Source organism: Anabrus simplex, chromosome 1, assembly GCF_040414725.1.
Source record: "Anabrus simplex isolate iqAnaSimp1 chromosome 1, ASM4041472v1, whole genome shotgun sequence".
NCBI lineage: Eukaryota > Metazoa > Arthropoda > Insecta > Orthoptera > Tettigoniidae > Anabrus > Anabrus simplex.
The window spans coordinates 1,519,979,081-1,520,006,739 of NC_090265.1; the positions used below are offsets into that span (position 1 = coordinate 1,519,979,081).

The 27,659-nt window shown below is 38.2% G+C and overlaps 1 protein-coding gene across 1 annotated transcript in view; it reads right to left on the reverse strand.

Annotated features, from left to right (window-relative positions):
* Positions 1–27,659, reverse strand: part of ndl (serine protease nudel) — a 437,329-nt gene that overhangs the window by 26,431 nt on the left and 383,239 nt on the right. Inside the window, exon 21 of the mRNA XM_067138020.2 lies at positions 14,126–14,357. Within this exon, the coding sequence (XP_066994121.2) occupies positions 14,126–14,357 (232 nt within the window). The remainder of the gene's footprint in view (positions 1–14,125; positions 14,358–27,659) is intronic.

The window sequence follows — 27,659 nt, forward strand, 5'->3', positions numbered from 1 at the left end:
GTCGAGAAAACAAATCATACAGTTAATGGATGTATCAGCACTACCAGCTGAGGTGTTTGATGAAGACAACTGAGTAGTGGTAGCAAAATTGAAAATAGGTAAAATTGTGAGAATAAAAGAAATAAGACAGAAGAAAATAAAAGTATGGAAATTAAAAGCTAAAGGAAATCAGGAGAAATTTCAGGAGGAATTAATGGAAATGGAATGGAAAGTGTAGAAGAAGAATGGACCAAATTTAAAAACATGTGTAAGCTGTGCAGAGAAGATTTGTGGCAGAACTTCAGTGCGAGCGAAAGGAAAAGGAGACACCTTGGTGCAATGGAAAGGTGAACAAGGTTGTTAAACAAAAGAAGATAGCAAGGCAAGAATGGAATAGAGATAGGAAAGAAAGCAGTATGATTATCAGGAAATTAAAGTAACTGTAAAAAAAGTGGTGAATCAGGAAAAGAAAAAATGTTGGGAGAGATTCACACAAGGGTCGGAAAATGATGTAAATGGTGGAAAAAGGCTGTTGTATGGATTGATAAAAAATAAGAGAAAAGAAAAATCTACACAAAACAAGTTGAGAGTGAAAATGTAATAAGTAGAACCTGGATTTCCATGCAAATGCATGTTTTTAAATAAGCTGGTTACACTTCACAAACTTTGCTAATATTCATTTTATGACTTAATGATTCTGAATAACGTTCTTTTTCCCTGCATGTTTGCATGTGTTGGCCTTTTTAGGAGAAAATTCATGCTTAATGCTTATTTCAAAGATTTTGGATTTAACAGCGAATATTAGGTTTTTAATATTGCATAATAAGACTTTTCTTCTGACTTTGGCGCATAAATAATGTTAACTTGCACGATAGTGACTTTTATGAATGGTGGTTTGCAGAATTTGGGATCGTTTTTCCATGTTATACAGTATGTCCCTTACTGAGAGAAGGAGAGAATGTATTCCTGGCATCGTATCTGACAAACAGTCTGACTCATTGGCTGAATGGTCAGCGCAGAGGGTCCCAGGTTCGATTCCTGGCTGGGTTGGGGATTTTAACCTTCATTGGTTAATTCCAGTGGCCCAGGTGCCATTTGTGCTGCCCCCAACAGCCCTGCAACTCACACACCACACATAACACTATCCTCCACCACAATAACATGCAGTTACCTACACATGGCAGATGCTGCCCAGCCTCATCGGAGGGTCTGCCTTACAAGGGCTGCACTTGGCTAGAAATAGCCACACAAAATTATTATTATTATTATTATTATTATTATTATTATTATTATTATTATTATTATTATTATTATTTGACAAACAAAGTTAATACATATGGTAGAGGTCCCATAAACCAATTAACCAAGCACTTTCTTATCTGTCGCTTGAGTAAACATTGACATAAGCTGGAAGGCCCTACGTCGATCTCTGTAATTCTTAGAAATAAGATGCCCCAGTTATAAATGGCTATAATTTGAATAAATGATGGCTCATTTTTTCTATGTTAGATGAACAAAACAAATATTGTATCACACTTCTGTAATGCCACGTTACTGAAATAGCAGCTTTGATTTTCCACTGAAACTTCCGTTGTTATCGTGGAATTTCCTACCTGGAACTCTCACTCATTACAGGCCTTTGTTATTGCAGTTTCAATCTTTAGCAGTTATTGAAGATATCATGATATGCAATCATTGCACGGAGAAGTAGCCACAGCAGCTATAGATAACAGCTGAACAAAATAATTCGTTCAAATCCTGATTTTGAATTTGTCAAGCTTATAAAAGACTTATTGTAGTGAAAATGCAAAGACGTACAATTTGACCTCATTTTGTCCCAGATGTCTTCATTTAAGTATGCACCTGTCACTTCTTGTGACGTAGAAAGGTAATTTTGTGTGCTTAAGAATGTGCTGACAGATAAACGGATGAGCTTAAATCAAGACAATTAGGAGAAATTAATTTTGTACAATGTTTCAAAAAGAACTGAATTTTGATAGTGCATACTTTCCAGTTTATTGCGCATGTTTTGCCATATGATAGTGTATGAGTGCATGTATATTTTGAGATTTGATAGTGCATGGAAATCCGGGCTCTAGTAAAAAGAGACCCAGAGGAGCTAAAGAAAGGGTGGAAAGATTACTCTGATAAACTCCTGAATGTGATAAATGATGCAGAAGAGAGTGCAGTGCTGAATGAGGATGATCCAGAAACAGAGAGTGATATTGCAATGGCAGAGGTGGAAATAACTGTTAAACAAATTATATATATGTGTCAAAATGATAAAGGCAGTAGGTTTACATAGGTTTACATTAGTTATATAGGCTGATAAGGTGTATACAGAGGAAAACTGTAATCTACTAGCTTCATAGTCCGTATTGATAGTTCAAGCACACTACATGATCAAAAGTATCCGGACACCTGGCTGACCATGATGTACAAGTTCGTGGCGCCCTCCATCGGTAACGCTGGAATTCAATATGGTGTTGGCCCACCCTTAGCCTTGATGACATCCTTCATTCTTGTAGGCATATGTTCAATCAGGTGCTGGAAGGTTGCTTGGGGAATGGCAGCCCATTCTTCACGAAGTGCTGCACTGAGGAGAGGTAGCGATGTCGGTCGGTGAGGCCCAGCACAAAGTCGGTGTTCCAAAACATCCCAAAGGTGTTCTGTAGGATTCAGGTCGGGACTCTGTGCAGACCAGTCCATTACAGGGATGTTATTGTCGTGCAACCACTCCGCCACAGGCCGTGCATTACGAACAGGTGCTCGATCGTGTTGAAAGATGCAATTGCCATCTTCGAAGTGCTCTTTAACAGTGGGAAGCAAGAAGGTGCTTAAAACATTAATGTAGGCCTGTGCTGTGATAGTGCCATGCAAAACAACAAGGGGTGCAAGCCCCCTCCATGAAAGGCACGACCACACCATAACACCACTGCCTCTGAATTTTACTGTTGGCACTACACACACTGACAGATGACATTAACCGGGTATTTGCCATACCCACACCCTGCCATCGGATCGCCTTATTGTGTACTGTGATTCGTCACTTCACACTGCTCAATCGTCCAATGTTTACGCTCCTTACACCAAGCAAGGCGTCGTTTGGCATTGACCTGCATGATGTGTGGCTTATGGGCAGCCGCTCGACCATGAAATCCAAGTTTTCTTACCTCCCACCGAGCTGTCATAGTACTTGGAGTGGATCCTGATGCAATTTAGAATTCCTGTGTGATGGTCTGGATAGATGCCTGCCTATTACACTTGACGACCCTCTTCAACTGTCGGCGGTCTCTGTCAGTCAACAGATGAGGTCGGCCTGTACGCTTTCATGCTGTACGTGTCCCTTCACGCTTCCACTTCACTATCACATCAGAAACAGTGGACCTAGGGATGTTTAGGAGTGTGGAAATCTTGCATACAGACTTCTGACACAAGTGACATGCAATCACCTAACCACGTTCGAAGTCCGTGAGTTCCATGGAGCACCCCATTCTGCTCTCTCACGATGTCTAATGACTACTGAGGTTGCTGATATGGTGTACCTGGCAGTAGGTGGCAGCACAATGCACCTAAGATGAAAAACGTATGTTTTGGGGGGTGTCCGGTTACTTTCGATCACATAGTGTATGAAGGATGAGTTCTCCACCTATTCAATACTTTATTTTACATAGTGTCAATATTATTTACATAAAAGACAGTACCAGTTTCGACCTGTAAATAGGTCATCTTCAGCTGTTGAAGAACCTGCTTACTAGCGACTGTACAGAATATATACTACTAAAATTAAAATTAAACAAGAATGCCATTAAAATAAACATGAATGCCACCATTCTAAAAAATACTTAAGGTTAAGATATATACATGTGGTACAGTTCTGGGGGTTAAAGGGCTTTTTCACTGGCCCCATGATTTCTACATATTTCAAAAATTATATTTGCTGAGGTTGAAATTGGATATAAGAATCACTGACATTCTGGTGTCAAGTTCGAATATCCATGTTAAATGCCAACACCATGTCCAACAGTTTTATGAGATGTTTCAAAGTGCATTGTTGGACAGCAAATATGCGGGGACGTATTCATTAGAATAAAAGGTACATTAACCTGTTTACAGATACATAGCTTATTCTCAGTCTATATCAATGCTGAAAAACATGTTAGTGAATTCCACTATACTAAAAAATACTTATGTTAAGATATATACATATGGTACAGTTTTGGGGTTAAAGGGCTTTTATCCTGGCCCCATGATTTCTACATATTTCAAAAATTATATTTGTTGAGGTTGAAATTGGATACAATTCTTACAGTTTATGAAGAATCACTGACATTCTGGTGTCAGGCTTGGATATCTAATGTTAAATGCCAACACTATGTCCAGCGGTTTTATGAGATGATTCAAAGTGCATTGTTGAGCTGCATATATGCGGGGACATTGTGTTCATTAAAATAAGAGGTTTAGTAACCTGTTTACAGATACATAGCTCATTCTCAGTCTATGTCAATGCTGAAAAACATGGTGGTTTATATTAAACTTCCTTGTTGAGGTTTACATTGCTGTGTGTGACATATTGAAATCAATGAAAGTGAGTTGTGGGTGCTCCCCTCTTCATACTTGAGTTCCCTCATATAAATTTAAAAAAACTGAGAAAGAAGAAAAGGAAGGTAGATATTAGAATAACTGATAGAGAGTACCTGTTAAATAGGTTGTGTACATGGTGTGTGTGTGTTACGTGTGAGCTGGATATACCCTCGAGCATAGTTGGGAGTGTGTGGCACATTGATGCGTTTACGTCTTGTGGCTGTCGTAGCGTTAAGAAAGAGAGGTGGTGGGGAGGGGAAGCAGCTTGTGGAGGGGGTAGTGTGGGGTGGGGGTGCATCTGCTGGGGTGTGTGTGTTTGCTGATTCTTTTTAAATATGTGTCTTTTAGAATGGGTATGGCTGTGTTGAAAAGAATGTTTTGTCTGTGATTTTGTTTAAGTTGAAGTTAGGATTGGCGTATTGGTCCATGTTGATGTAAAAATCTTCTATTATATTGAGCAATGGGCCTGTGGGTTTCATATTTAAAATTTCCATGTCATTCTCGGTATTAGTGAATTTATGCATGTGTTCCTCAACATGTTGCCCTATGGATGAAAAGTAATTATATTTAGTGGTGTTGATGTGTTTGTTGTATCGAATAGAAAAACATCTGCCGGTGCACCCAATATAACTGGCTTCACAATTGTTGCATTTTATGCAGTATACTCCTGAATGGCTGTATTTGTTATTCTGACTGACCAATTTAGTGTTGTGTAAAATAGAAGCATTATTACATGTGGTTCTGTAAGCTATTCTTGGATTGTGTTTTTTGAAAATATTGGTTAAGGGGTGGATGTGGGTGTTGTTAAATTTAAAAAGTGCGTTCTTTCTTAGTTTCACTGTTTCTGCTTAATTTGGATTTCGGTTGATGTTTTATTTTGTGAATGATTTTGTTTATCATGTTTCTATTGTATCCATTATGTTCTGCTATTTTGTGAATAATGTTCAGTTCTTTTTTTCAATTCTTCCTGAGAGAGAGGTATGTTGAAAGCTCTGTAAATCATGCTGTAGTATCCCACCTTTTTGTGTGCGTTCGGGTGTCAGGATGCTAATGGAAAACCATTGGCAAAAAGAGAAACCCTTATATCTACTGTTTCTTGACATCGGAAAGGCCTATGACAGCATGCTAAGGGAGCTTATTTGGGAGTGTCTGAGAAAGCTCAAAGTTCGAGACAGTCTACTTTCAAAAGTTAAGGTGCTTTACAAGAAAGCCAGAAGCTGTGTACAAGTCAGTTCTAGATGGTCAGACTGGTTAGAGACAAGAAGGAGAGTACAACAAGGTAGTGCTTTGTCGCTCCTATTATTTATCAATGTAATAGAACCCATATTAAAGACGCTGAAAGAAAAGGGGCAACAAGACTTAAAAGCATTTGCATTTGCAGATGATGTAGTAATTTGGGGTAACTCAGAAAATGATGTGGAAGAGAAAATGCAGGGGTGGAGTCAGGAGTTTGAGAGATATGGATTAAACAACAACAAGGCTAAAACGGTGGTGTTGAAGGTACAGAAGGGTGACAATCAGCCATAAATCATGCTAAATGGCACTAAGCTGGACAGTGTCACAAAATTTAAGTACTTGTGTAGTATAATGTCCAAGGATAACCTAGCTAAATATGAAGTAAACAGTCAAATCAGCAAAGCAATACATATTTACCTCTGAGTAAGACAGCTACTATGGGATGAACAAGTACCACTCAAAACCAAGATGACACTGTATAAATCATATTACACCCCTATCTTCATATACAGCCTGGAAACCGCTACATTAACAAGAAAGGACAACTCAAAACTCCAAGCAGCAGACATGAAGTTCCTACGCACAATGATCCAGTAAATCAGGAATGAAAAAGTCAGAGAAGATGTAGGAAGACTCCTTACTCCAGAAGATCCAAAAGGCAAGACTAAAGTGGTTTGGTCATGTGAAAAGAAAAGAGACCAGTGGGCAGACCCGGAGAAAAATGGACAGAGTTAGTGAAGAAGGATGTAGAGAAGAGAGGTCAGGATTGGGAGCGGATTGTGAATGAAGAATGGTTCAAGGACCGAACAAAATGGAAGTGGCTCGTATACAACACCTGGGAAACTGGAGTTGGTCAACGATGATGATGATGATGATGATAATGACATGCAACGCATGTCAAACTTACTGGTCTGCAATTGTGTTTATCACCCTTTCCTTTATACACAGGGACTACTATAGCAACTCTCCATTCATTTGATATAACTCCTCATTATATCCCCAGGAATCTTATCAATTCCAGCTGCTTTTCTAGTTTTCAACTTTTGTATCTTATTGTAAATGTCATTGTTATCATATGTAAATTTTAATACTTCCTTAGCAATAGTAACCTCCTCTATCTGGACATTATCTTTGTAACCAACAATCTTTACATACTGTTGACTGAATTCTTCTGCCTTTTGAAGATCCTCACAAACACACTCCCCTTGTTCATTAATGATTCCTGGAATGTTCTTCTTGGAACCTCTTTCCGCCTTAAAATACCTATACATACCCTTCCATTTTTCACTAAAATTTGTATGACTGCCCAGTTATGCTTGCCATCATGTTATCCTTAACTGACTTCTTTGCTAGATTCAATTTTCTAGTAACTTCCTTCAATTTCTCCTTACTTCCACAGCCATTTCTAGTTCTATTTCTTTCCAATCTGCACCTCCTTCTTAGTCTCTTTATTTCTCTATTATAATAAGGTAGGTCTTTACCATTCCTTACCACCTTTAAAAGTACAAAGCTGTTTTCACATTCCTCAACAATTGCTTTAAACCCATCCCAGAGTCAGTTTACATTTTTATTTACCGTTTTCCACTGATCATAGTTACTTTTTTTAAACTCCCTCATGCCTGATTTATCATCCATATGGTACTGCCTAATAGTCCTACTTTTAAGACATTCCTTCCTATCACATTTATTTTTAACTGCAACAAAAACAGCTTCTTGATCACTAATGCCATCTATTACTTCGGTTTTTCTATAGAGCTCATCTGGTTTTACCAGCTCCACGTCCAGGATATTCTTTCCTCTAGTTGCTTCCATCACTTCCTGAATCAGCTGCCCTTCCCACTTATTTGCCATTTGTTGTTCATGCTTCCTGTCATTCGCATTACCTTCCCAGCTGACATTTGGTAAATTCAGATCTCCCGCTACAATCACATTCCTTTCCATGCTGTTTCACACACAGCTAATTATCTTATGAAATAATTCTGAATGAGCGTCAGGACTACCCTTTCCTGGTCTGTACACTCGAAAGACATCAAGTTGCCTATTATCTTTAGAATTGAGCCATTCACCTAGAATTTCATGTTTGTCATCTTTAACTTTTTCGTAGATTACAAATTCTTCTTTCACCAGAATGAATTCTCCCCCTCCTACCATTCCTATCCTATCTCTATGATACACACTCCAGTTCCGTGAGAAAATTTCTGCATCCATTATATCATTTCTCAGCCATGATCAACTCTTATTACAATACCTGGTAAGTATATATCTATTAAATTACTTAATTCTATTCCTTTCTTTACAATACTTCTACATTTGGGCATTAGCATTTTTATGTCAACTCTACTTGACTTCCAGTTCCCTGTACCCTTATCACTGCTCCCTAGACCACACTGTTTCTCTGAATGTATCCCCCTATAACCCTTCCAAACAAATTTCCTAACTTATACGTACCACTGCGGTTTAAGTGAAGGCCATCTGAGTGCAGATCCCTATCTCCTACCCACCCATTAGAATCTAGAAATCTCACTCCAAGTTTCCCACATACCCACTCTAAAATCTCTTATCACCCTCCAGTCAGTATCCCTCTTACACAGTATTCCACTGATAACAATCTCTGCTTCCTTAAACTGCACCCGTGCTGCATTTACCAGATCTCACACGTCCCCAACTATGTTGGTACTTATACTAGCTTGCTTTACGTTGTTGGTACCAACGTGAAACACTACCACCTTCTACTTCCCCTCCTCCTTCTCTTCTACTTTCTTCAACATCTGCCTCAATCCAATTCCTGGATAACCCTTTCTTCCACACACTTTCCCTACATAACTTACCATGGAATCCCCCATGACCAGAGCCTCAACCTACCCAGCTCAACTGATCCCCTCCCCTCCTGGTCAGCCCTATCTTTACTGACAGCTGCAGGAGCTACTTCCTCCTCCCTTTTATCCGTCCCATGACACTGTTCCACCTGTCTTTTCCTAACCTCTACTCTACATTTCCCTTTCCTACCATTTCCCTTCCTCCTTTTCCACACTTCTCAACAACAGTTCCCTGTTCCTCATCTTCCCTCTGTTGTTCTACCTGCAGTGACTCATACCACTTTCTTACAGACACCTGTCCTGAATTCTGATCCTGAATAGAGGCCTTAGCCTGCAATCTCCTTCCCCATAGAACATTAGACCACCTGTCTTCTACAACTCCCCCTTTCCTTCCCATCCCTCTTTTACACCTACTATATCCTATACATTGTTTGAGGGAGGCCTAACTTCCTTCCTGTCTTCTGAGAGAATCCTAATTATCTCCCTCAAACTCTCCAACTCCTCCCTCATACTCCTTAATGCCTGGCCACACCCACAGTTCCTACACTTGCACTCCTTAGCCATTCTTTATGGGAAAATGAAATGAAAAGGAAAAAAAAAACACTATTATATGCAAAAAAAATTGAAAGGAAAGAAATATTGTCTAGGATAGTACACAAAGATTAAATCAAAGATTAAACGACAATAAGGTAATTAATATACTACTACACTACAATACTACTTAGTTGTACTCTATTTTTATCCTACAACACCCTAACAGAATAAAAACTGCCATTAATTACTGCAAACCGAAAAGAATACACACAAATTACACAATTCCAAACTGCTGTTAAGCCTATCTTAATTACAAGAACAGAATTCTATCAGGAGGGTGTCTATGGATATCTCTACTATAGGCCTACAATGCAAATATTTTACAATAATAGAATAAGCACGCTAATTTCCAATAGATATTACTTGTATATTACAGTACACTACAGCAATTTTAAAATTACAATACTGTATGTTACTACTAAGCACAAACAGAAATGAAAATTACAAGTTTTAAATTTGCAAGAACTACTCAAAGATTACCAACAAAGCTAAATGCTCAGACAGATTATTATTAGTACTATTTTATTTTACTATGTTCTAATAGATAGACATGAAAGATACACACAAATATAGCAGGCAAGATACAGTGCTATCTAACTATAGGCACTGTATCTACACAACAATATATCAACTGAAATGTGGTTATATGACTTTTACAGCTTGTGGATTACTATTATTTTTCCTACTACACGAACGGAGAATAAAAGTGTCCTGAAAAGCTGAAAATAAGAGTTTGTCTATAAAAATTTATGTCAAAACTATGCTGGGGGCTTGAACTGCTATGTTATTGGGATATAGGAATTTGATTATTAACTTTCACTTGATGAATAAACGAAAGTTCAAAGTACAAAGTATGCCAGGAATACAGCAATCAGATGATTTTTGTATTTGTTTACACAATTACCATGTGCATGTACTCTTTGATCTCGTCAGAATGCAGCAACAATCGTCAAGAATCCAAAGACTGTTGAGTACCGTAATTATCCAGTGAAGTACTATGTATTCTCTTTAACTTCTTTTTAAATCGAAGTTTACAGGCATATTGTGTTATTTAATTGAATAAATTATTACCTTTGTGATAGTTTGAATGGATATCTGTACAAAATACCAGAAAAGCTGTGGAAGTTACAACTCCTTATGATAATCTGCCTTTGTAAGTATTATACCTACGAACTTACAGATATTTAAAGAAATTATTAAAAGCTTGATATTATTACCTAAAGTATTTCCTAAATCTAAATTCAAATTTGAAACAAGGTACATCTAGCTAGCCTACTTAACCTAGAAAGCATAATCTACTGAACACCAACTGAACCACTTCTTATAAAATTCAAATAAATATCACTACTCCCAATTTCTACCAACAAGCACTAAACACCAATATATAAATAGTACTTAATGGATCACACACACACAAAATTGAACAATTTCAATAGGTTTTAACTACTTTATCACTGCAATAATGCAAGAGCACTCTTAACAGCCAACCATTCACAAGCACATTCAACAATGGACAACCTTCTTCTGTCTCCAGAATGCAAGCTGATAGCTATGTAACCATAGTGCACAGCCACTTGCTCGGTATATATTGGACCTTTGCACCTTTATGTTTTCTTATAAATATAAATGATATGAGTAAAGAACTGGAATCACAGATAAGGCTATTTGCAGATATTTCATACTGTATAGAATAGTGAATAACTTACAAGATTGTGAGCAACTACAAAAAGACCTAGACGATGTTGTAAGATGGACAGCAGACAATGGTACAATGGTGAATGGGATGAAAAGAGTGGCTGTAAATTTCACGAAGAAGAAATGTCCTCTCAGTTTTAATTACTGTATTGATGGGTGGGTATTAATTCATTCATTCATTTATTTATTTATTTATTTATTTATTTATTTATTTATTTATTTATTTATTTATTTATTTATTTATTTAGCAAAGCAACTACAAATAGGAATACAAAAATACACAGCATATACACCAAAAAATATATATATAGGAGACAAGAATGTTGGTAGCATTCGGTGAGCAATGTTCAATTGAACCAGCCAAACTAGGAAAGGAGGTGCAGCATCAATGATATCCTGGAATGGACCATCGTAGCGGACATTCCTTCACGATGTACTTCACAGTCTGGGAAGGAGCTCCACAGTCACAGGCAGGAGAATCCCGAAGTCCCCACTTACATAACATGGCGTTAACTCTGGCATGGCCTGTTTTTAAGCGGTTTAGTTTAACCCACTGATGTCTTTTTCGATGGAATTCTGGTAGGGCAGTAGTAGGGTCTTTGACCATTTGATGTTCTATAGTTGCAGAATTCCAGCTTTCATGCCATTTTTCTTTGATATTGAAGTCAGTTACGCCGTGTCATATTGGGTTCATTGAGCTAAGACGAGTTGGTGGTAGGGCTTTAATGACCTCATGAACTGGGAGGTCTTGGAGATGGTTAGGATGGTGTAATTTTCTCCACTCATGTACTCTTGCATCCTGTTATCTTAGTTCTGGTAGAGGTATGTTGCTGATGGTTTGTAGCCAGAGTATTGGGTAGATTTTAATGTGCTAGTTACGATTCTCATGCATCTATTCAGGTGAACATCAATCTTCTTTTGTGCGAGCACTACCTTGCCACACTGGAGCACAATATTCAGCCATGGAATAAATTATGGTGAGGGCAGTTGTGCGTAATGAGATTGTATCAGCTCCCCATGAAGTGCCAGCTAGTTTCTTCATGATATTGTTTCGTGTCTTGAGTTTCTGACTTGTATTTTCAAGATGTATTTTGAACGTCAAGGAACAGTCTAAGGTGATGTCAAGATACTTGGGGTGGAAATTGTGTTTAACGTATTGACAAGTGATAGTACATCATAGGGATCACTGTAAGTATCTAGGTGTTAATATGAGGAATGATCTTCATTGGGGTAATCACATTAATGGGGTTGTGAAAAAAGGTTACATATTTCTTTACATGGTTATGAGGGTATTTAGGGGTTGTAGTAAGGACATAGAGGGCATATAAGTCTCTGGTAAGGCCCCAATTAGAATATGGTTCCAGTGTATGGGACCCATACCAGGAGTATTTGATATGAGAACTGGAGAAGATCCAAAGGAAAGAAGCATAATTTGTTCTGGATGATTTCTGACAAAGGAATAGTGTTATGAAAATGTTGCAAGCTTTGGGCTGGGAAGACCTGGAAGTAGAGATGAGATGCTTGACCAAGTGGTATATTCCGAGCTGTGAGCGGAGAGATGGCAAGGAATGATATTAGTATATAAATAAGCTTGAGTGGAGCTTTTAAATGTAGGAAATATCATAGTATGAAAATAAAGTTGGAATTCAAGAGGACTAATTGAGGCAAATATTCACTTATAGGATGAGGAGTAAGAGATTGGAATAATTTATCAATGATCAGCATTTAGCGCTGTCACCCAGGTCCATTGTCATGGTGAAGAATAAAGTTTCAGATCGGTTGCCGGTGTCACTTGTTGCGATACACAGCTTTTGCTTCATTCAAAATGCGACAGTAATAGGCCGCATTAATTGTCCTTTGTTCGTGAAGAAAATCCACCAACAAAACACCCATGGAATACCAGGAAACAGTTGTAAGCACGTTTCCAGCAGATGGGCGTGTTTTAGCCTTGAGTGGGCCTGCTTCATCTCTTTGCCACCACTCCATGCTTGCTTTTACTCTTGGGTGGTAATGATGCACCCAAGTTTCATCACAAGTCACAATACGATGCAAGAAATCCTCTCCTTCCTCCTCGTAGTGACGCAGGAGTCTCTGACAAACTTCCTGGCGTAAAGTTTTTTGTTCTCGGTCTGCTAAAGGGTTTCTTCCTCAAACTGTGCGCGGAGCTGTGTCAAACTTTCAGAAGGTTTGATGCCCTCTTCTGCGAGAAATTTGACAGTGATGCGTTGCACAACAGACGTGTGCACTTCTTGCTCATTCATGGCAGACTGAAGCAGCCCAGCTCTCCACCATCGCTCGTGCCATCGATCGTGCACACAAACCCCTTCTCCAGATACCCTCACCAATATTGTGGCAAATCCCTGCCTCAGAATTATTACTAACAGCAGCAGTACATTCAAATTCCCATTTATATTTGATCAGCCTTTGTATATGGTGAATAAAATAATGTCATGAGTACATCTACAGTTTCATCCAGGTTATTAACAACATTTTAATTCTGGACTGAAGGTTGGGATAGTGTTCACTGCCTGGTGAGAGCAACTGAGGAACTGTCTAATGTGAGAGGCAGTGGTCCTGGTTGTGGAAGCTAAACAATATAGTTGAGGATAAAATCGCAACAGACTATCTGGTTGGGAAATGGTCATCCTGGCAAGCCTTCGGCTAAATGGCCTATATATCCCATGGGCTTTAAATCATTTCCAGGTTCCTCACTATATCTGACTGCTCATTGTACTTTCAGAATCCTCTGCATGCAGTAGCTGAAGCAACATCTAACGGATTAGTACTACTAGGAACTTAAGTGATATTTTTTAACAGGTAGGTTGCTGGATGGTAACCATGAGCCATTAAAGACACCTTTGCATTATGATATGTATGACATAGAGACATAAATTACTTCCTTTCAGAAATTAAATTACAGTTTATCAGCAGAGTTCACTTCTAAAAGCAAGTAGGTTTTTAATTTTAGAATTTTCAGATGTTAGGGAACATGAGGCTGATTCTCTGCCTCTAATCGAGCAAGATAGTTTCTGATTGATTTTCAGTTTAAACTATTGTTTGGAAATTACATATTTCTTTTCTTTTACCTCCTCATTTTATTTTTACCTCAGTCAATGCAGATGTATGTGTCAGAATTTTAAAAAATGTAAAAGGTTTTTGGGAATATGACAATCACAATAACAGAACAGAATTTTGTATTGAATGAAACTGGTAAATCCTACCTAATGCAGACAAAACTGCTATCTGAACAGGCACAATTCTGTTCATCAGATTTGTCAAGGCAGTTCCTTCTACCATCACAGATGAGATGTGGAGCTGTTAACTTGAGATATGCACGACAGTTACACTTGAGGGGCTCATCACTCCTATCTTCACAGTCATTGACACCATCACAAAATGAATATTTTGGGATGCAATGGCCAGTCTGACAGCGAAGTTCATCCATATTACAAGCTGAAAAGAAAAGAAAAAAAGGAGAATTAGAGCGATCAATTTATTTTCTGAGCCTTTGCAATTTAGTCTGTTGCACAGTTTTCTCCTTATCAATAAAAAATGACATGATGAGCTACTGATGGATTTCAAGTCAGTATTAAAGTGTGCAAATTCAAATGTATGACAGATTTTTTAAAAGTAAGTAAATTCAAACTTTTGGGTTCAGTGTTAATTCAGAAAGCTGTTAGGGAACCAATAGTGCTAATAGATGAAAACTTCAGGATATTCAAGAACTATCGGAGGGATCCCCAAATAAATCGTTAAGGAATCCATACTGTACTGCACAGAGGGCAACAAAGTACTGAAATTTAGGCTCTACAAAGCAAAGTACTAGGTTTAAGCCAAAGAGTTCCAGCTTTTAGAATGCATTATGCAATTGGTTCCTTCAGTCACTGAATGATGGCGATTTAAAGCATGTTTTCTTACTGTTTTCTGTTGAGACATATTTTCAATGGAAATGGCAGGTAAATGCACAAAACAATCAGTTCTAGTTGTGTGGAAACCCAAGACTAATTCATGAAACTCCACTGGATGGCCTTAAAACTGATTTTTGTTGTGCCAATAGTGTAACATGAATTATAGGGCCGATTCTTTTTCAGTTGCCATAAATTCTGACATTTAATTGTTTTGATCCTGAACGAATTTCTGAAAATTAAAGGACGTTTGAGCAATTCTGTCAACAACTGCAGGATGTATTGTTTTCAGGGAAGGAATAATTAGAATAGGTTTATAGTTAACTTTTTTTTTGTTTATTTGCCATTCGTTTGCGTGCTGACACAGACAGATCATACAGTGATGATGGGATAGGAAAAGAAGTGGCCATGGCCTTAATTAAGCTACAGTCCTAGCATCTGCAGCGCAAGGAAATTAGAAACAACGGAAAACCATTCAGGGCTGCCGACAGTGGGGTTCAAACCAAATATCTCTTGAATGTAAGCTACATGAACCAAATTGCACTTGGTCTGATTTAATGCCTAGAGAACTTTTTTTATGGGGCAGATTAAAGAACAAGATTTATAACAGAAACCTTTACACAATAGAACAACTCACAAATGCACTTGGTAGTGAAATTCTCAAATTTCCTGAAGCTGATCACAAAAGGTAAATGATAATACTTCACACTATGACTAGAGCTCTGCGCAGATATACAAAATATTATCCACAAGTGGTCCGCATCCACACTTCCTTCATCCGCAACCATAAATGGTTTTCCGTGGATATTGTAAATGTTTAACTAAAATAGGCCACACTCTTGCTGGCGAGATGTAGTGTTTATAGTGCACTATGTCTTCTGGTATGGGCTAAAGCAATTTGTTACTTTCATTGACCTGTCTCAGTCCCATCCTTGGCTTTGACAATATGAAAGTGACCGAGGTATGAGCGATGCTAGTAATACCATTCCTTATCCAGCCAGTCCCTGTCATGAGTGGTGTGAAAATATAGGGTTGGTTGGTGCATGTATTTCAGTGGGCTTGTCAGACTGATGTGCAATCGCAACTTCTGGCTCGGTGAGGAAAGCAACGGGAAACTACCTCACTCCTCGTTTCCCTAGTATGCCTCTTCAGTGACGCCTGGGCTATCTATGACAGCTTTTGGTGGAGCTGTGGAGGATCAAACCAGCCTTCGGGCTGAATACCCAACATACATACAATAGGCCTGATACCTGGCACCAGAACCCCTACAGTCACAGGTTTATGAGGGATTTTCTCTTGTGACAACTATCAATCAATCATTACTGATCTGCATTTAGGGCAGTCGCCAAGGTGGGAGATTTCCTCCTCGCCTTTTCTTCAATGATTTCAAAGAAATTTGAAATTTATTGAACATTTCCCTTGGTAAGTTATTCCAATCCCTAACTCCCCTTTCTATAAACAAATATTTGCCCTAATTTGTTCTCTTGCATTCCAACTTTAACTTCATATTGTGATCTTTTCTACTTATAAAGATGCCACTCAAACTTATTTGTCTACTAATATCATTCTACGCCATCTCTCCACTGACAGCTTGGAACATACCACATACATGTTATAAATCTCATGTTAAGGTCTGTATTGAAATGTACTTAAAGTCAAAGAATAATACTAGATTATAAATTCCACTTATTCAATACATAAGAATGAGTAGAATTTATAATCTAGTATTACTCTTTGACTTTACACACGACTTAGTTGAGCAGCTCATCTTCTTTCTCCCAAATCTTCCCAGCCCAAACTGTGCAACATTTTTGTAATGCTACTCTTTTGTCGGAAATCACCCAGAACAAATCGAGCTGCTTTTCTTTGGATTTTTTTCCAGTTCTTGAATCGAGTAATCCTGGTGAGGGTCCCATACACTGGAACCATACTCTAGTTGGGTAATACCAGAGACTTATATGCCCTCTCCTTTACATCCTTACTACAAACCCTAAACACCCTCATAACCATGTGCAGAGATCTGTACCCTTTAATTAAAATCTCATTTATGTGATTACCCCAATGAAGATCTTTCCTTATATCAACACCTAGGTACTTTCAGTGATTCCCATCAGGAACTTTTACCCCATCAATGCAGTAATTAAATGTGAGAGGACTTTTCCTGTTTGTGAAACTCACAACCTGACTTTTAACACCGTTTATCATCATACCATTGCCTACTATCCATCTCACAACATTATCGAGGTCATTTTGCAGTTGCTCACAGTCTTTTAACTTATTTATTACTCTGTACAGAATAACATCATCTGCAAAAAGCCTTATCTCTGATTCCACTTCTTTACACATACCATTGATATATATAAGAAAACATAAAGGTCCGATAATACTAATACTGTTATACCTTATTGTGAATCAGTTTCTAACCTTGCTGTTATTATAACGGAAACTCTAAACTGGACAGCGCAAGTTAAGAATATCTGCAAAAAGGTTTATTGTGGCTTGCACCCCTTAAAACGTTTCAGAAATGTATTCCCTCGATCACTAAAAATTCAACTTGTTCGGTCATTATTATTTCCCATTTTTGACTACTGTGATGTAATTCTTACGGATATAACAAAAGAATTAAGCTTGAAACTACAACGCACTCAAAATGCTTGTCTTAGATATGCTATGGATTTACGGTATGACGCTCGAGTTTCTCCCTGCTATAAACAATTATCTTGGTTATGACTACATGACAGGCGTAAACTACATGCTAATACTCTTGTGTACCAGGTACTTTCGGAAGACATCCCTGCTTATCTCTCCAGCAATTTTCGTCACCTTGGTTCTTTACATCCTCATGATACTCGCTCAGTGTCCCTCCTAGAAATACCTGTCCACCGAACAACCACATACCATCGATCATTTACTATCACCGCTTCGGGATGGTGGAATGCTCTTCCCAAAGACATCAAGGATGCTGCATCAAGAAGTATATTTAAAACCTCCTACCAGCAGTTCCTCGTTAAGTGCTTCCAGCAAGGTACAGTACCTGTATGAGTGGAACGAGTGATTGTGTGTGAAAATGATATACTATTGCACAATAAATTAAATATTGGTTTAATATGATTATGGAATAATAACAATATGTGTGTGGTTAAGTGTAAGAAAGGGCCAAGAGCCCTAACTTCGCCACAGAAAATAAAGGCTTTATCTATCTATCTACTGCCTTGAGGAATTCCCTTCTTAATTATTACAGGGTCAAATAACCTACGTATTGACCTTTACTCCTTCCTTCCATTAATTGCTGCTCAGTCTCCAATCTGTTAATAATAGAGTTGACTACATGGAGAAGTATTTTAAAGTGCATAGAATGCAAACAAAAGAAAATGCTTTCAAAATAATTTTATATTTCTTTGGAAATAAAGTCAGTACTTACAACTTCATCGAGGTTTTCTGCATTTGCTCATAATCCTGTAACTTATTTATTACTCTATACAGTATAACATCACCTACAAAAAAACCTTATCTCTGATTCCAGTTCTTTAGTCGTATCATTTATACATATATAAAAACATAAAAGTCCAGTACCACTGCCTTGAGGAACTCCCCTCTTCCCTAAACCCAAACTGCCTACTATGAAACCAGTTAGTATTTTTGCAAACATGTTGAAATATGATCAGAAAGCATGTTTACATGCAACACTCATCAAACTGACATAATAATAATAATTTCGTGTGGCTATTTCTAGCCGAGTGCAGCCCTTGTAAGGCAGACCCTCCGATGAGGGTGGGCGGCATCTGCCATGTGTAGGTAACTGCGTGTTATTGTGGTGGAGGATAGTGTTATGTGTGGTGTGTGAGTTGCAGGGATGTTGGGGACAGCACAAACACCCAGCCCCCGGGCCATTGGAATTAACCAATGAAGGTTAAAATCCCCGACCCGGCCGGGAATCGAACCCGGGACCCTCTGAACCGAAGGCCAGTACGCTGACCATTCAGCCAACGAGTCGGACATCAAACTGACATCATCTTTATGTTTATCACCCACTCTTTTGTACATAGGCTTTTATAGAAACTCTCCATTTGTTCAGTGCAGTTCCTTCATGCAAACAGTAATCAAATAAGTACTTCAGATTTGGTACTACAGTGGACTTCCGGCAACACTAGCCAACATGATTTTGCGGTAAAATAGAAAATATCTAATTCTAATGGAAATCGCTGCCCTGATTCCAAAAATGATGGTTTTTTTTTCCTATCTTGTCTAGTTTTGATGCAATTCGGTGTGTTATTATCTGCATGAATTCGTAAGATGTAATGTTGAGAGATGTTCTCGCGCAACTTTTTTTAGAATACAATTATGTGATTTGATTTGTTATTGTTTGCATTTTATTATAGGTTTATTGCTGTCTAAATGTTCATTTTGTAGTTGGGGGTTTCCAGGTAAATTCATAACAAACTCCCCCAGATACACAATAGACTGCGAGGTATGTAGGATTGAAGATAAGACAGTTGAGCGTTTGTCTTTCATCTTAGACCACTTGAAAAACAGACTTAAAGGCCCCAGCCCTCATGCAATGTTTATGATGGACTGATAAAGCAGTTTTCTTTCAAAGATAACAGTGTTTCTCGAGACGAGCTCCAAGAAGTACTGGTATGTGTTTAGTGCGTCTTTTAAAGTTCACATTCATTTAATTACATTTAATTATAGGCCTATCGTGTGCGTGAGATTTAATGTAATTTAATTTCAAATTGATCACTAATAAGTGAAGTTCTAGTGTTTTAACACCACCATGGCTAGTGTTTCAGGGGTGCACAGAAGACAGTGTAAACAAAGTCCTCAAAAGTTTTGTTACATTTGTGGAGTTTATGTGTTCGATTCCAAGGTGCAACAAATAGACTCATTTGTAAAGAAACTTTATTTTTCTTACTTCAAATTGAAAGTTGGGGATCAAGACAAATCTTTTGCACCTCATATTGCATGCAGTACCTGTGTCAAAGGACTACGTTACTGGTATGAGGGCAAACAAAACTCAATGCCGTTTGCTATACCCATGCAATGGCGAGAGCAAAAGAACCACCATGACGACTGTTATTTTTGTATGACCGATGTTGTCGGTTACAATAATAAAAGTAAAAACAAAATTAAATATCCAAATCTGAAGTCAGCTCTTCGACCAGTTTCTCATGGACCTAACTTACCTGTACTTACTCCACCTAGTCACTTGAGTGAGGAAAGTAGCAGTTCATTGCAATCTGGCGATGAAGAAATAGATTTCGAGCCACATCAATATGACACACGCATTCTGAATTGAATGATCTGATAAGGGACTTAGTGCTAACCAAAGAAAAAAGTGAATTACTTGGTTCAAGATTGTGGGAAAAGAATATGTTGGCACATGGTGTCATATTTTCCTGGTACCGAAATCGTGACAAAGAATTCCGAAAGTATTATACTCAAGAAGATGAACTTGTATTTTGTATGGATGTTTCAGATCTTCTACATCAATTGGGAGAGAAAGAGTATGATCCTAGTAACTGGCGTGTTTTTATTGACTCTTCCAAAAGAAGTTTAAAGGCTGTTTTGCTTCATAATACAAATGTTCTGGCATCTGTACCATTTGCACACCCCACAAAAATGTCTGAAACATACGAGAACTTAAAGCTGGTGCTTGAAAAAATTAAATATCACGAGCATGGGTGGCAAATTTGCGGTGATTTGAAGATCATTGGAGTGTTGCTGGGACAACAAAAACGCTATACAAAATTTCCCTGTTTCCTATGCAAATGGGATAGCAGGGCAGGGATAAACATTGGGATACAGTGAATTGGCCAGAGAGGAAACAACTAAAACCAGGATCCAAAAATGTCTTGAATGTAAGTCTTATTGACCATGAAAAAATTCTACTTCCACCCTTGCACATCAAATTAGGATTGATGAAACAGTATGTCAAGGCATTAGATAAAAGTAGCCTATGCTTCCAATATTTATCTACTAAATTTCCCTCATTATCAGAAGCAAAAATGGGTTGGGATATAGTACCATATCTGAAGTACTTATTTGATTATTGTTTGCATGAAGGAACTTTACCAAATGAATGAAGAGTTGCTATAGTAGCTCCTGTATCCCTTTCAGACCTGAAAGAAAACTGGAGGTGTGAATTTTTGTTTCTACGTCAAGACCTGACTAAAATGCTCCTCAATACACATATTAATAGTTTATTTTACAAACTAAAAACTAACATCCGAAAAACAGAACCCACACAATTGTGCGTATCAAAATTCAAAACCTCGTTGTATCACGTACGATGGTGTAGCTTCAAAATGTACGTTCACTAACCAATGTACACACTTCATTGAATATATTCCGGTATTCAGTAAAGCTTCTAGATTAATATAAATGCAGTAAATAAATACTTACTTTCGGCACTACTGCTTCCTGCCATCTCGCCAATCAACTGTGCTTTTTAAACTCTTCTTCCTTCGCCCTGGCGGTCAAGCGCATACTAAAATCAATTGAAATACACGCCACGTGTCCTGCACAATCACTGCAGTCCGGTGTAGCGCCGAAAAAACATCAAATACGGTCAGGGATAACTAAAATACGAACCCGCACAATTGTGCGTACTCGGTCTGAAAGGGGTATATAAAGGAAAGGGTGATAGACATAAAGCTGAAAATTGCAGGCCAGTCAGTTTGACATGCATGGTATGTAAGCTTTGGGAAAGCATTCTTTCTGATTATATTAGACATGTTTGTGAAATTAATAACTGGTTTGATAGAAGGCAGTTTGGGTTTAGGAAAGGTTATTCCACTGAAGCCCAACTTGTAGAATTCCAGCACGATATAGCAGATATCCTGGATTCAGGAGGTCAATTGGACTGTATCATGATTGACCTGTCTAAGGCATTTGATAGGGTAGATCATGGGAGACTACTGGCAAAAATGAGTGCAATTGGACTTGACAAAAGTGTGACTGAATGGGTTGCTCTGTTTCTAGAAAATAGAACTCAGAGAATTAGAGTAGGTGAAGCTTTATCTGTCCCTGTAAAAATTAAGAGGGGAATTCCTCAAGGCAGTATTATCGGACCTTTGTGTTTTCTTATATATATCAATGATATGTGTAAAGAAGTTGAATCAGAGATAAGGCTTTTTGCAGATTATGTTATTCTGTACAGAGTAATAAATAAGTTACAAGATTGTGAGCAACTGCAAAATGACCTTGATAATGTTGTGAGATGGACAGTAGGCAATGATAAGATGATAAACGGGGATAAAAGTCAGGTTGTGAGTTTCACAAATAGGAAAAGTCCTCTCAGTTTTAATTACTGCATTGATGGGGTGAAAGTTCCCTTTGGGGATCATTGTAAATACCTAGGTATTAATATAAGGAAAGATCTTCATTGGGGTAATCACATAAATGGAATTGTAAATAAAGGGTACAGATCTCTGCACATGGTTGTGAGAGTATTTAGGGGTTGTAGTAACGATGTAAAGGAGAGAGCATATTTGTCTCTGGTGAGACCCCAACTAGAGTATGGTTCCAATGTATGGGACCCTTACCAGGATTACTTGCTTCAGGAACTGGAAAAAATGCAAAGAAAAGCAGCTAGATTTGTTCTGGGCAATTTCCGACAAAAGAGTAGCGTTACAAAAATGTTGCAAAGTTTGGCTGGGAAGACTTGGGAGAAAGGAGACGAGCTGCTCGACTAAGTGGTATGTAAAATTCTAAGTTCCCATGGAGGGAATTAGATATTCTAACCGACACCAGCCCTTTGGACAATGGGCAGAAAAACCTTACACGCCTAGGAGGAATGCTCCCAGGTGAGAAGGTTAGTAGTGCATTCGCCCTCGAAGGGAGATAAAGCGAATACAAGAAAGAGAGAGAGAAAACACAGTCAAAACAAACATAATACATCAAAAAATAACCAAAAGAAGAAAATTACACACTTACCGGAAACGGAGAAGGGAAGCGGCTAAAGGCCGTGGTTACAATTATCGAAAGAGACAGCGGCAGTGCTCCATTGAAAACGGTGAATGAAAAACAACACCTTGGTAACATAAAATAACTTTAATTGGTACTGAATGAGATGTAACAACTTCACGAAAAAAAAAAGAGAGCCCTAACTGAAGTCAAATTTTAGTAAAACCAGAAAAGAAAAATGGTTGCCAGAAAATAAATTCAATATCATGCAGGGATGAAATTAAATATAAATAGTACAGTAAAGTAATTTACAACTAAATAAATCAGAAAATATTTTGATATCAATTAACTGATAATAATCAAAAGATTATATCAGATTATATCAGAAAATATATTGATATTCATTAACTGATTAACATAAAAGATTTGCAACCAATAAATCAGAAAATATGTTGATATTCATTTACAGATTAAAATAAAAGATTTGCAACCAATAAATCAGAGAATATGTTGATATTCATTTACAGATTAAAATAAAAGATTTGCAACCAATAAATCAGAAAATATGTTGATATTCATTTACACATTAAAATAAAAGATTTGCAACCAATAAATCAGAGGAAAAAAAATATTGACCTCCATACCTTTCTACCAGAAGTTACTAATAACTAAAATAAAATGTGATCGATCATCCGTATAAAATAAACTAAGCGAACTTTTAGTTTCAGTAAACAAATTACAGTTCAGCTAGATGTTAAGGAGATCACTTCGTCTTCGTCACCTCAAGTAATTAATACCATTACCACCAAGGGGCTGTTCCCAAGATAAGTAATAATTTAACAGAGAAATTTAACACATGCCGCAACCAAACAAAATGAAAGTTCCTTTTTTTTTTTTAAAGGGTGGCAAAAATGGATTAACGAAAATCAAATATCATCAACAAGATACACCAAACCAAAAATATTAACAGAGAACAACGCAAAGCGCACATATCGGTTCACTCAATCCAATTCCCAACAACAATCCAATCAACATTCCATTGCTAAGGTAACCCAAAACAACACCAAGCCTCCTTCCCGAGCGAGGAGGAATAGAAACTGCAGCAAGGAAAATTATCCCGAAAACCCCCCGGAGAAAGAAAACGTACCAAACAGAGCAGAAAAGTACACAGAATTACAGGCAGGAAATCCCAAAAGAAAAAGGAGATAAGCTCAATACCTTGGAAAAGCCACCTTGGTTCACACGAAAATATTACAATACTGCCCAGAAATGAAAATTATTAAATTTAAAATTAAATTTTCGAAACCAGTCCACCGTGCATTTTCCACACTCCAAAGAATAATTGATCAGAAGAACCCATTTTTTTGAAACACATTAACCCTCACGACGCCAAGTCCGAATTCGATGATATCATAATTATTATTAATATGCTTGTTCCGATGAAAGTACATCATACTTTTCTTCACAGGGTATGAGAAAATAATAGCACAGGTATGTACCTTTTTTAGGCACTACACTTTAGAAAATCCAAACCTGGTCATTGTTGATAGTATTTACCACGAGGCAGCTGAACTTAATCTCTCCACGAAGAATCCAGAAGAAGCTTTTACCAAAAATAAGATAATTACAGAAAATGGTAGAAGGTCAACCACAAGCTCGATGGGGAAAGATTCCTGTTCAAGGGAAATTCACCCAGGTATTAGTGCAAAATACCACGCTATTGTGTAGCAAACGTTTCCACTTCTACACATCATAGCATCTCGTTCCCAACCAACGCCACGGCACGCCGGCTTAGAGCAGTCACGCCAGGGAGCTCCCGGCGCATGCGCAGCTAAGAGGACACATTGCACAAACCCAGTGCAGGTGTGCATGCCAAATTACATGAAATAATTAGAGTTCTTTGGCATAAAGTCGTCTGACACGAATTTCTATAGTATTAACACCAATACAAAAGGGTTGTTGGGGAGGTTCAATACTGTTAATACTGTCACAATATTTTTCACCAATAGAGCATGTCAAAAACAGATCAGATGTAAGGCTTTTCAGGCATTTGCTCTATTAACCAGCATTTTGTCTTAGGTCTGACACTAGACTCATCAGAGTGGGATGTGTTAGACCCTACCCACTGACGCTGGGGTGTATGCAGGTGAACTTATCAGAAGCCCATTTAAGAGGTACAGTCTGATAACTGCATACAGGAGATGAATCTCCACAATGGAATTATTGCCCACCTAGCAATTCTGAATGGAAAATTCTAAGTTCCCATGGAGGGAATTAGATATTTTTCACCAATAGAGCATGTCAAAAACAGATCAGATGTAAGGCTTTTCAGGCATTTGCTCTATTAACCAGTGTTTCTCCTGTATGCAGTTATCAGACTGTGCCTCTTAAATGGGCTTCTGATAAGTTCACCTGCATACACCGCAGCATGAGTGGGTAGGGTCTGACACATCCCACTCTGATGAGTCTAGTGTCAGACCTAAGACAAAACGCTGGTTAATAGAGCAAGCACCTGAAAATATTTACATCTGATCTGTAAGTGGTATGTTCCAGGCGGTCAGTGGAGAGATGGCGTGGGAGAACATCAGTAGACGAATAAGTTTGGATGGTGTCTTTAAAAGTAGGAAAGATCACAATATGAAGATAAAGTTGGAATTCAAGAGGACAAATTGGGGCAAATATTCGTTTATAGGAAGGGGAGTTAGGGATTTGAATAACTTACCAAGGGAGATGTTCAATAAATTCCACTTTCTTTGCAATAATTTAAGAAAAGGCTGCGAAAACAACAGATAGGGAATCTGCCACCTGGGCGACTGCCCTAAATGCAGATCAGTAGTGATTGATTGAGAACGCGTATTTGATGGACCACAGATTCGTAAACTGATGAACGATAAAAATTTCACAGACACGATGACCAAAATTGAGAAAGAGGCATGGAACGCATTCCTGTTCTGATAATAAAACAAGCATAAGCATGTAAAGACGGAACGACTCTGTTGTGTATTTGACCGGTTCTCCGCATGGAGGGTCGCTGATGAGTAACCACAACAACACTTGGCGTGTCTTTACCCATGACGTGTCCACTCGAATAGGTCTGTGTAGCAAGCAGTTCACATTAGTTTTCAGTACACTATGTGCAGCTAGCAGTGTGTTTGTGTATCTGATCAGGTGCATACCATATTACTTCCAAATGGGATGCAAGCAGGAGATTGGCACTGAAAAATGTGCTGTAATTGTAGCTCTGCATCACGAAGGGTGTTCTAGTAGGACAATAGCAACAAAAGTTGCCGTAGCTCAATCTACAGTGGTGTATACATTGCAGCGGTTCAAGCAAACTGGTGCCAATGCAAGTGTTCCGCGATCTGGAAGACACCGTGTAACATTGTACAGGGAAGATCAGTTCATATGTGTACAGAGTAAACGTCAGAGGACTCGTACGGCACCTGAAATTCGTGAGGAAGTCAATAATATGCGAGCTGCTCCAATCTCTGTCTCAACAGTGCAACGCAGTCTTCGTGAACGAGGTTCAAAGGGGTGCATAGCGGCCAACAAACCTTTATTATGGACACAAAATAAGGTGAAAAGAATGAAATGGGCATAGCAACATAAAAACTGGAGTGTGCAGCAATGGTCCAAGGTGTTATTCACGGAGAAATCAAAGTTTGAAGTATTTGGGAGCCATCGTCGAATGTTTGTTCATCAACTTCATGGAGAACGTATGAAAAGTCAGTGTGTGTCACCTACGGTGAAGCATGGTGGAGGGTCGGTTATGGTGTGGGGATGTTTTGTGGGTGATAAAGTCGGTGATCTAGTGCGAATTAATGGAACATTAAAGAAGGAAGGATATCACAGGATATTGATCAACAATGCAGTTCCATCTAGTAAAAGGCTTATTGGTCGTGGGTTTGTTCTGCAGCAGGACAATGACCCCAAACATTCTTCTAAATTGTGTAGAGGGTACGTCAATAGAAAAGAGAAATGTGGGGAACTGAAAAATATGGTTTGGCCGTCACCAGAGGTTGAACTGTTATGGGATGAACTTGACAGGGAGGTCCTAAAACTGAGGTCAACTAATGTTGAAGAGCTATGGAATAATTTACAGAGCTGTTGGACTGCAATATCTACACAAACACTATAAAATCTTATTTCCAGAATGACAAGAGTTTGTGCAGCTGTTCGGAGGGCAAAGGGTGGATACTTTGAAGAGGCTAAAATATAAACCATATTGTATTCTACTTAATGATAGGGAGAGAAAATATATATTTTGTTGGCCTATTTAGTTTTTACAATGTGTTTGTACATTGAAATAAAGTATCTAGTTTTGTGCATAGGTGATCGAAAACTTTTGACCGGTAGTTTAAGTAACAAAACTATGTGTGTTTGTATGTATGTTCAGTCCATCAGCGATGCCGCTGGTGGGATCCTCAACAGCTCTACCATCAGCTGTCATAGATGGCCTAGGCATCACTGAGGTGTACTAGGGAAATGAGCAGTGAGGTAGTTTCCCGTTGCTTTCCTCACCGAGCCAGAGTTGCTATTACATATCAGTCTGCCAAGCCCACTGAAATGTATACACCAACCGACCCTATGAGCAACATTTTCACACCATTCATAGCAGGGACTGGCTGCATAAGGATTGGCATTACTAGCATCGCTCATACCTCAGTCACTTTCATATTGTCACAGCCAAGGATAAGACAGAGACAGATCTATGAAAGTAACAAAATTGCTCTAGCCTATACCAGAAGACAAAGTGCACTGTAAACACTAGGTCCTGCCAGCAAAGGCATATGTATGTTTAATCATGTAATTTTTATTCAAGGTACAGTTATATTAATTTAAAAGCAACTGTAAAGCATCCATTCATCTAATATTATTCTTACTCTTACTCTTCCATAATTTTTCTATTATTTTTCTACTGGTTCTATTTTCTAGTGACCATATT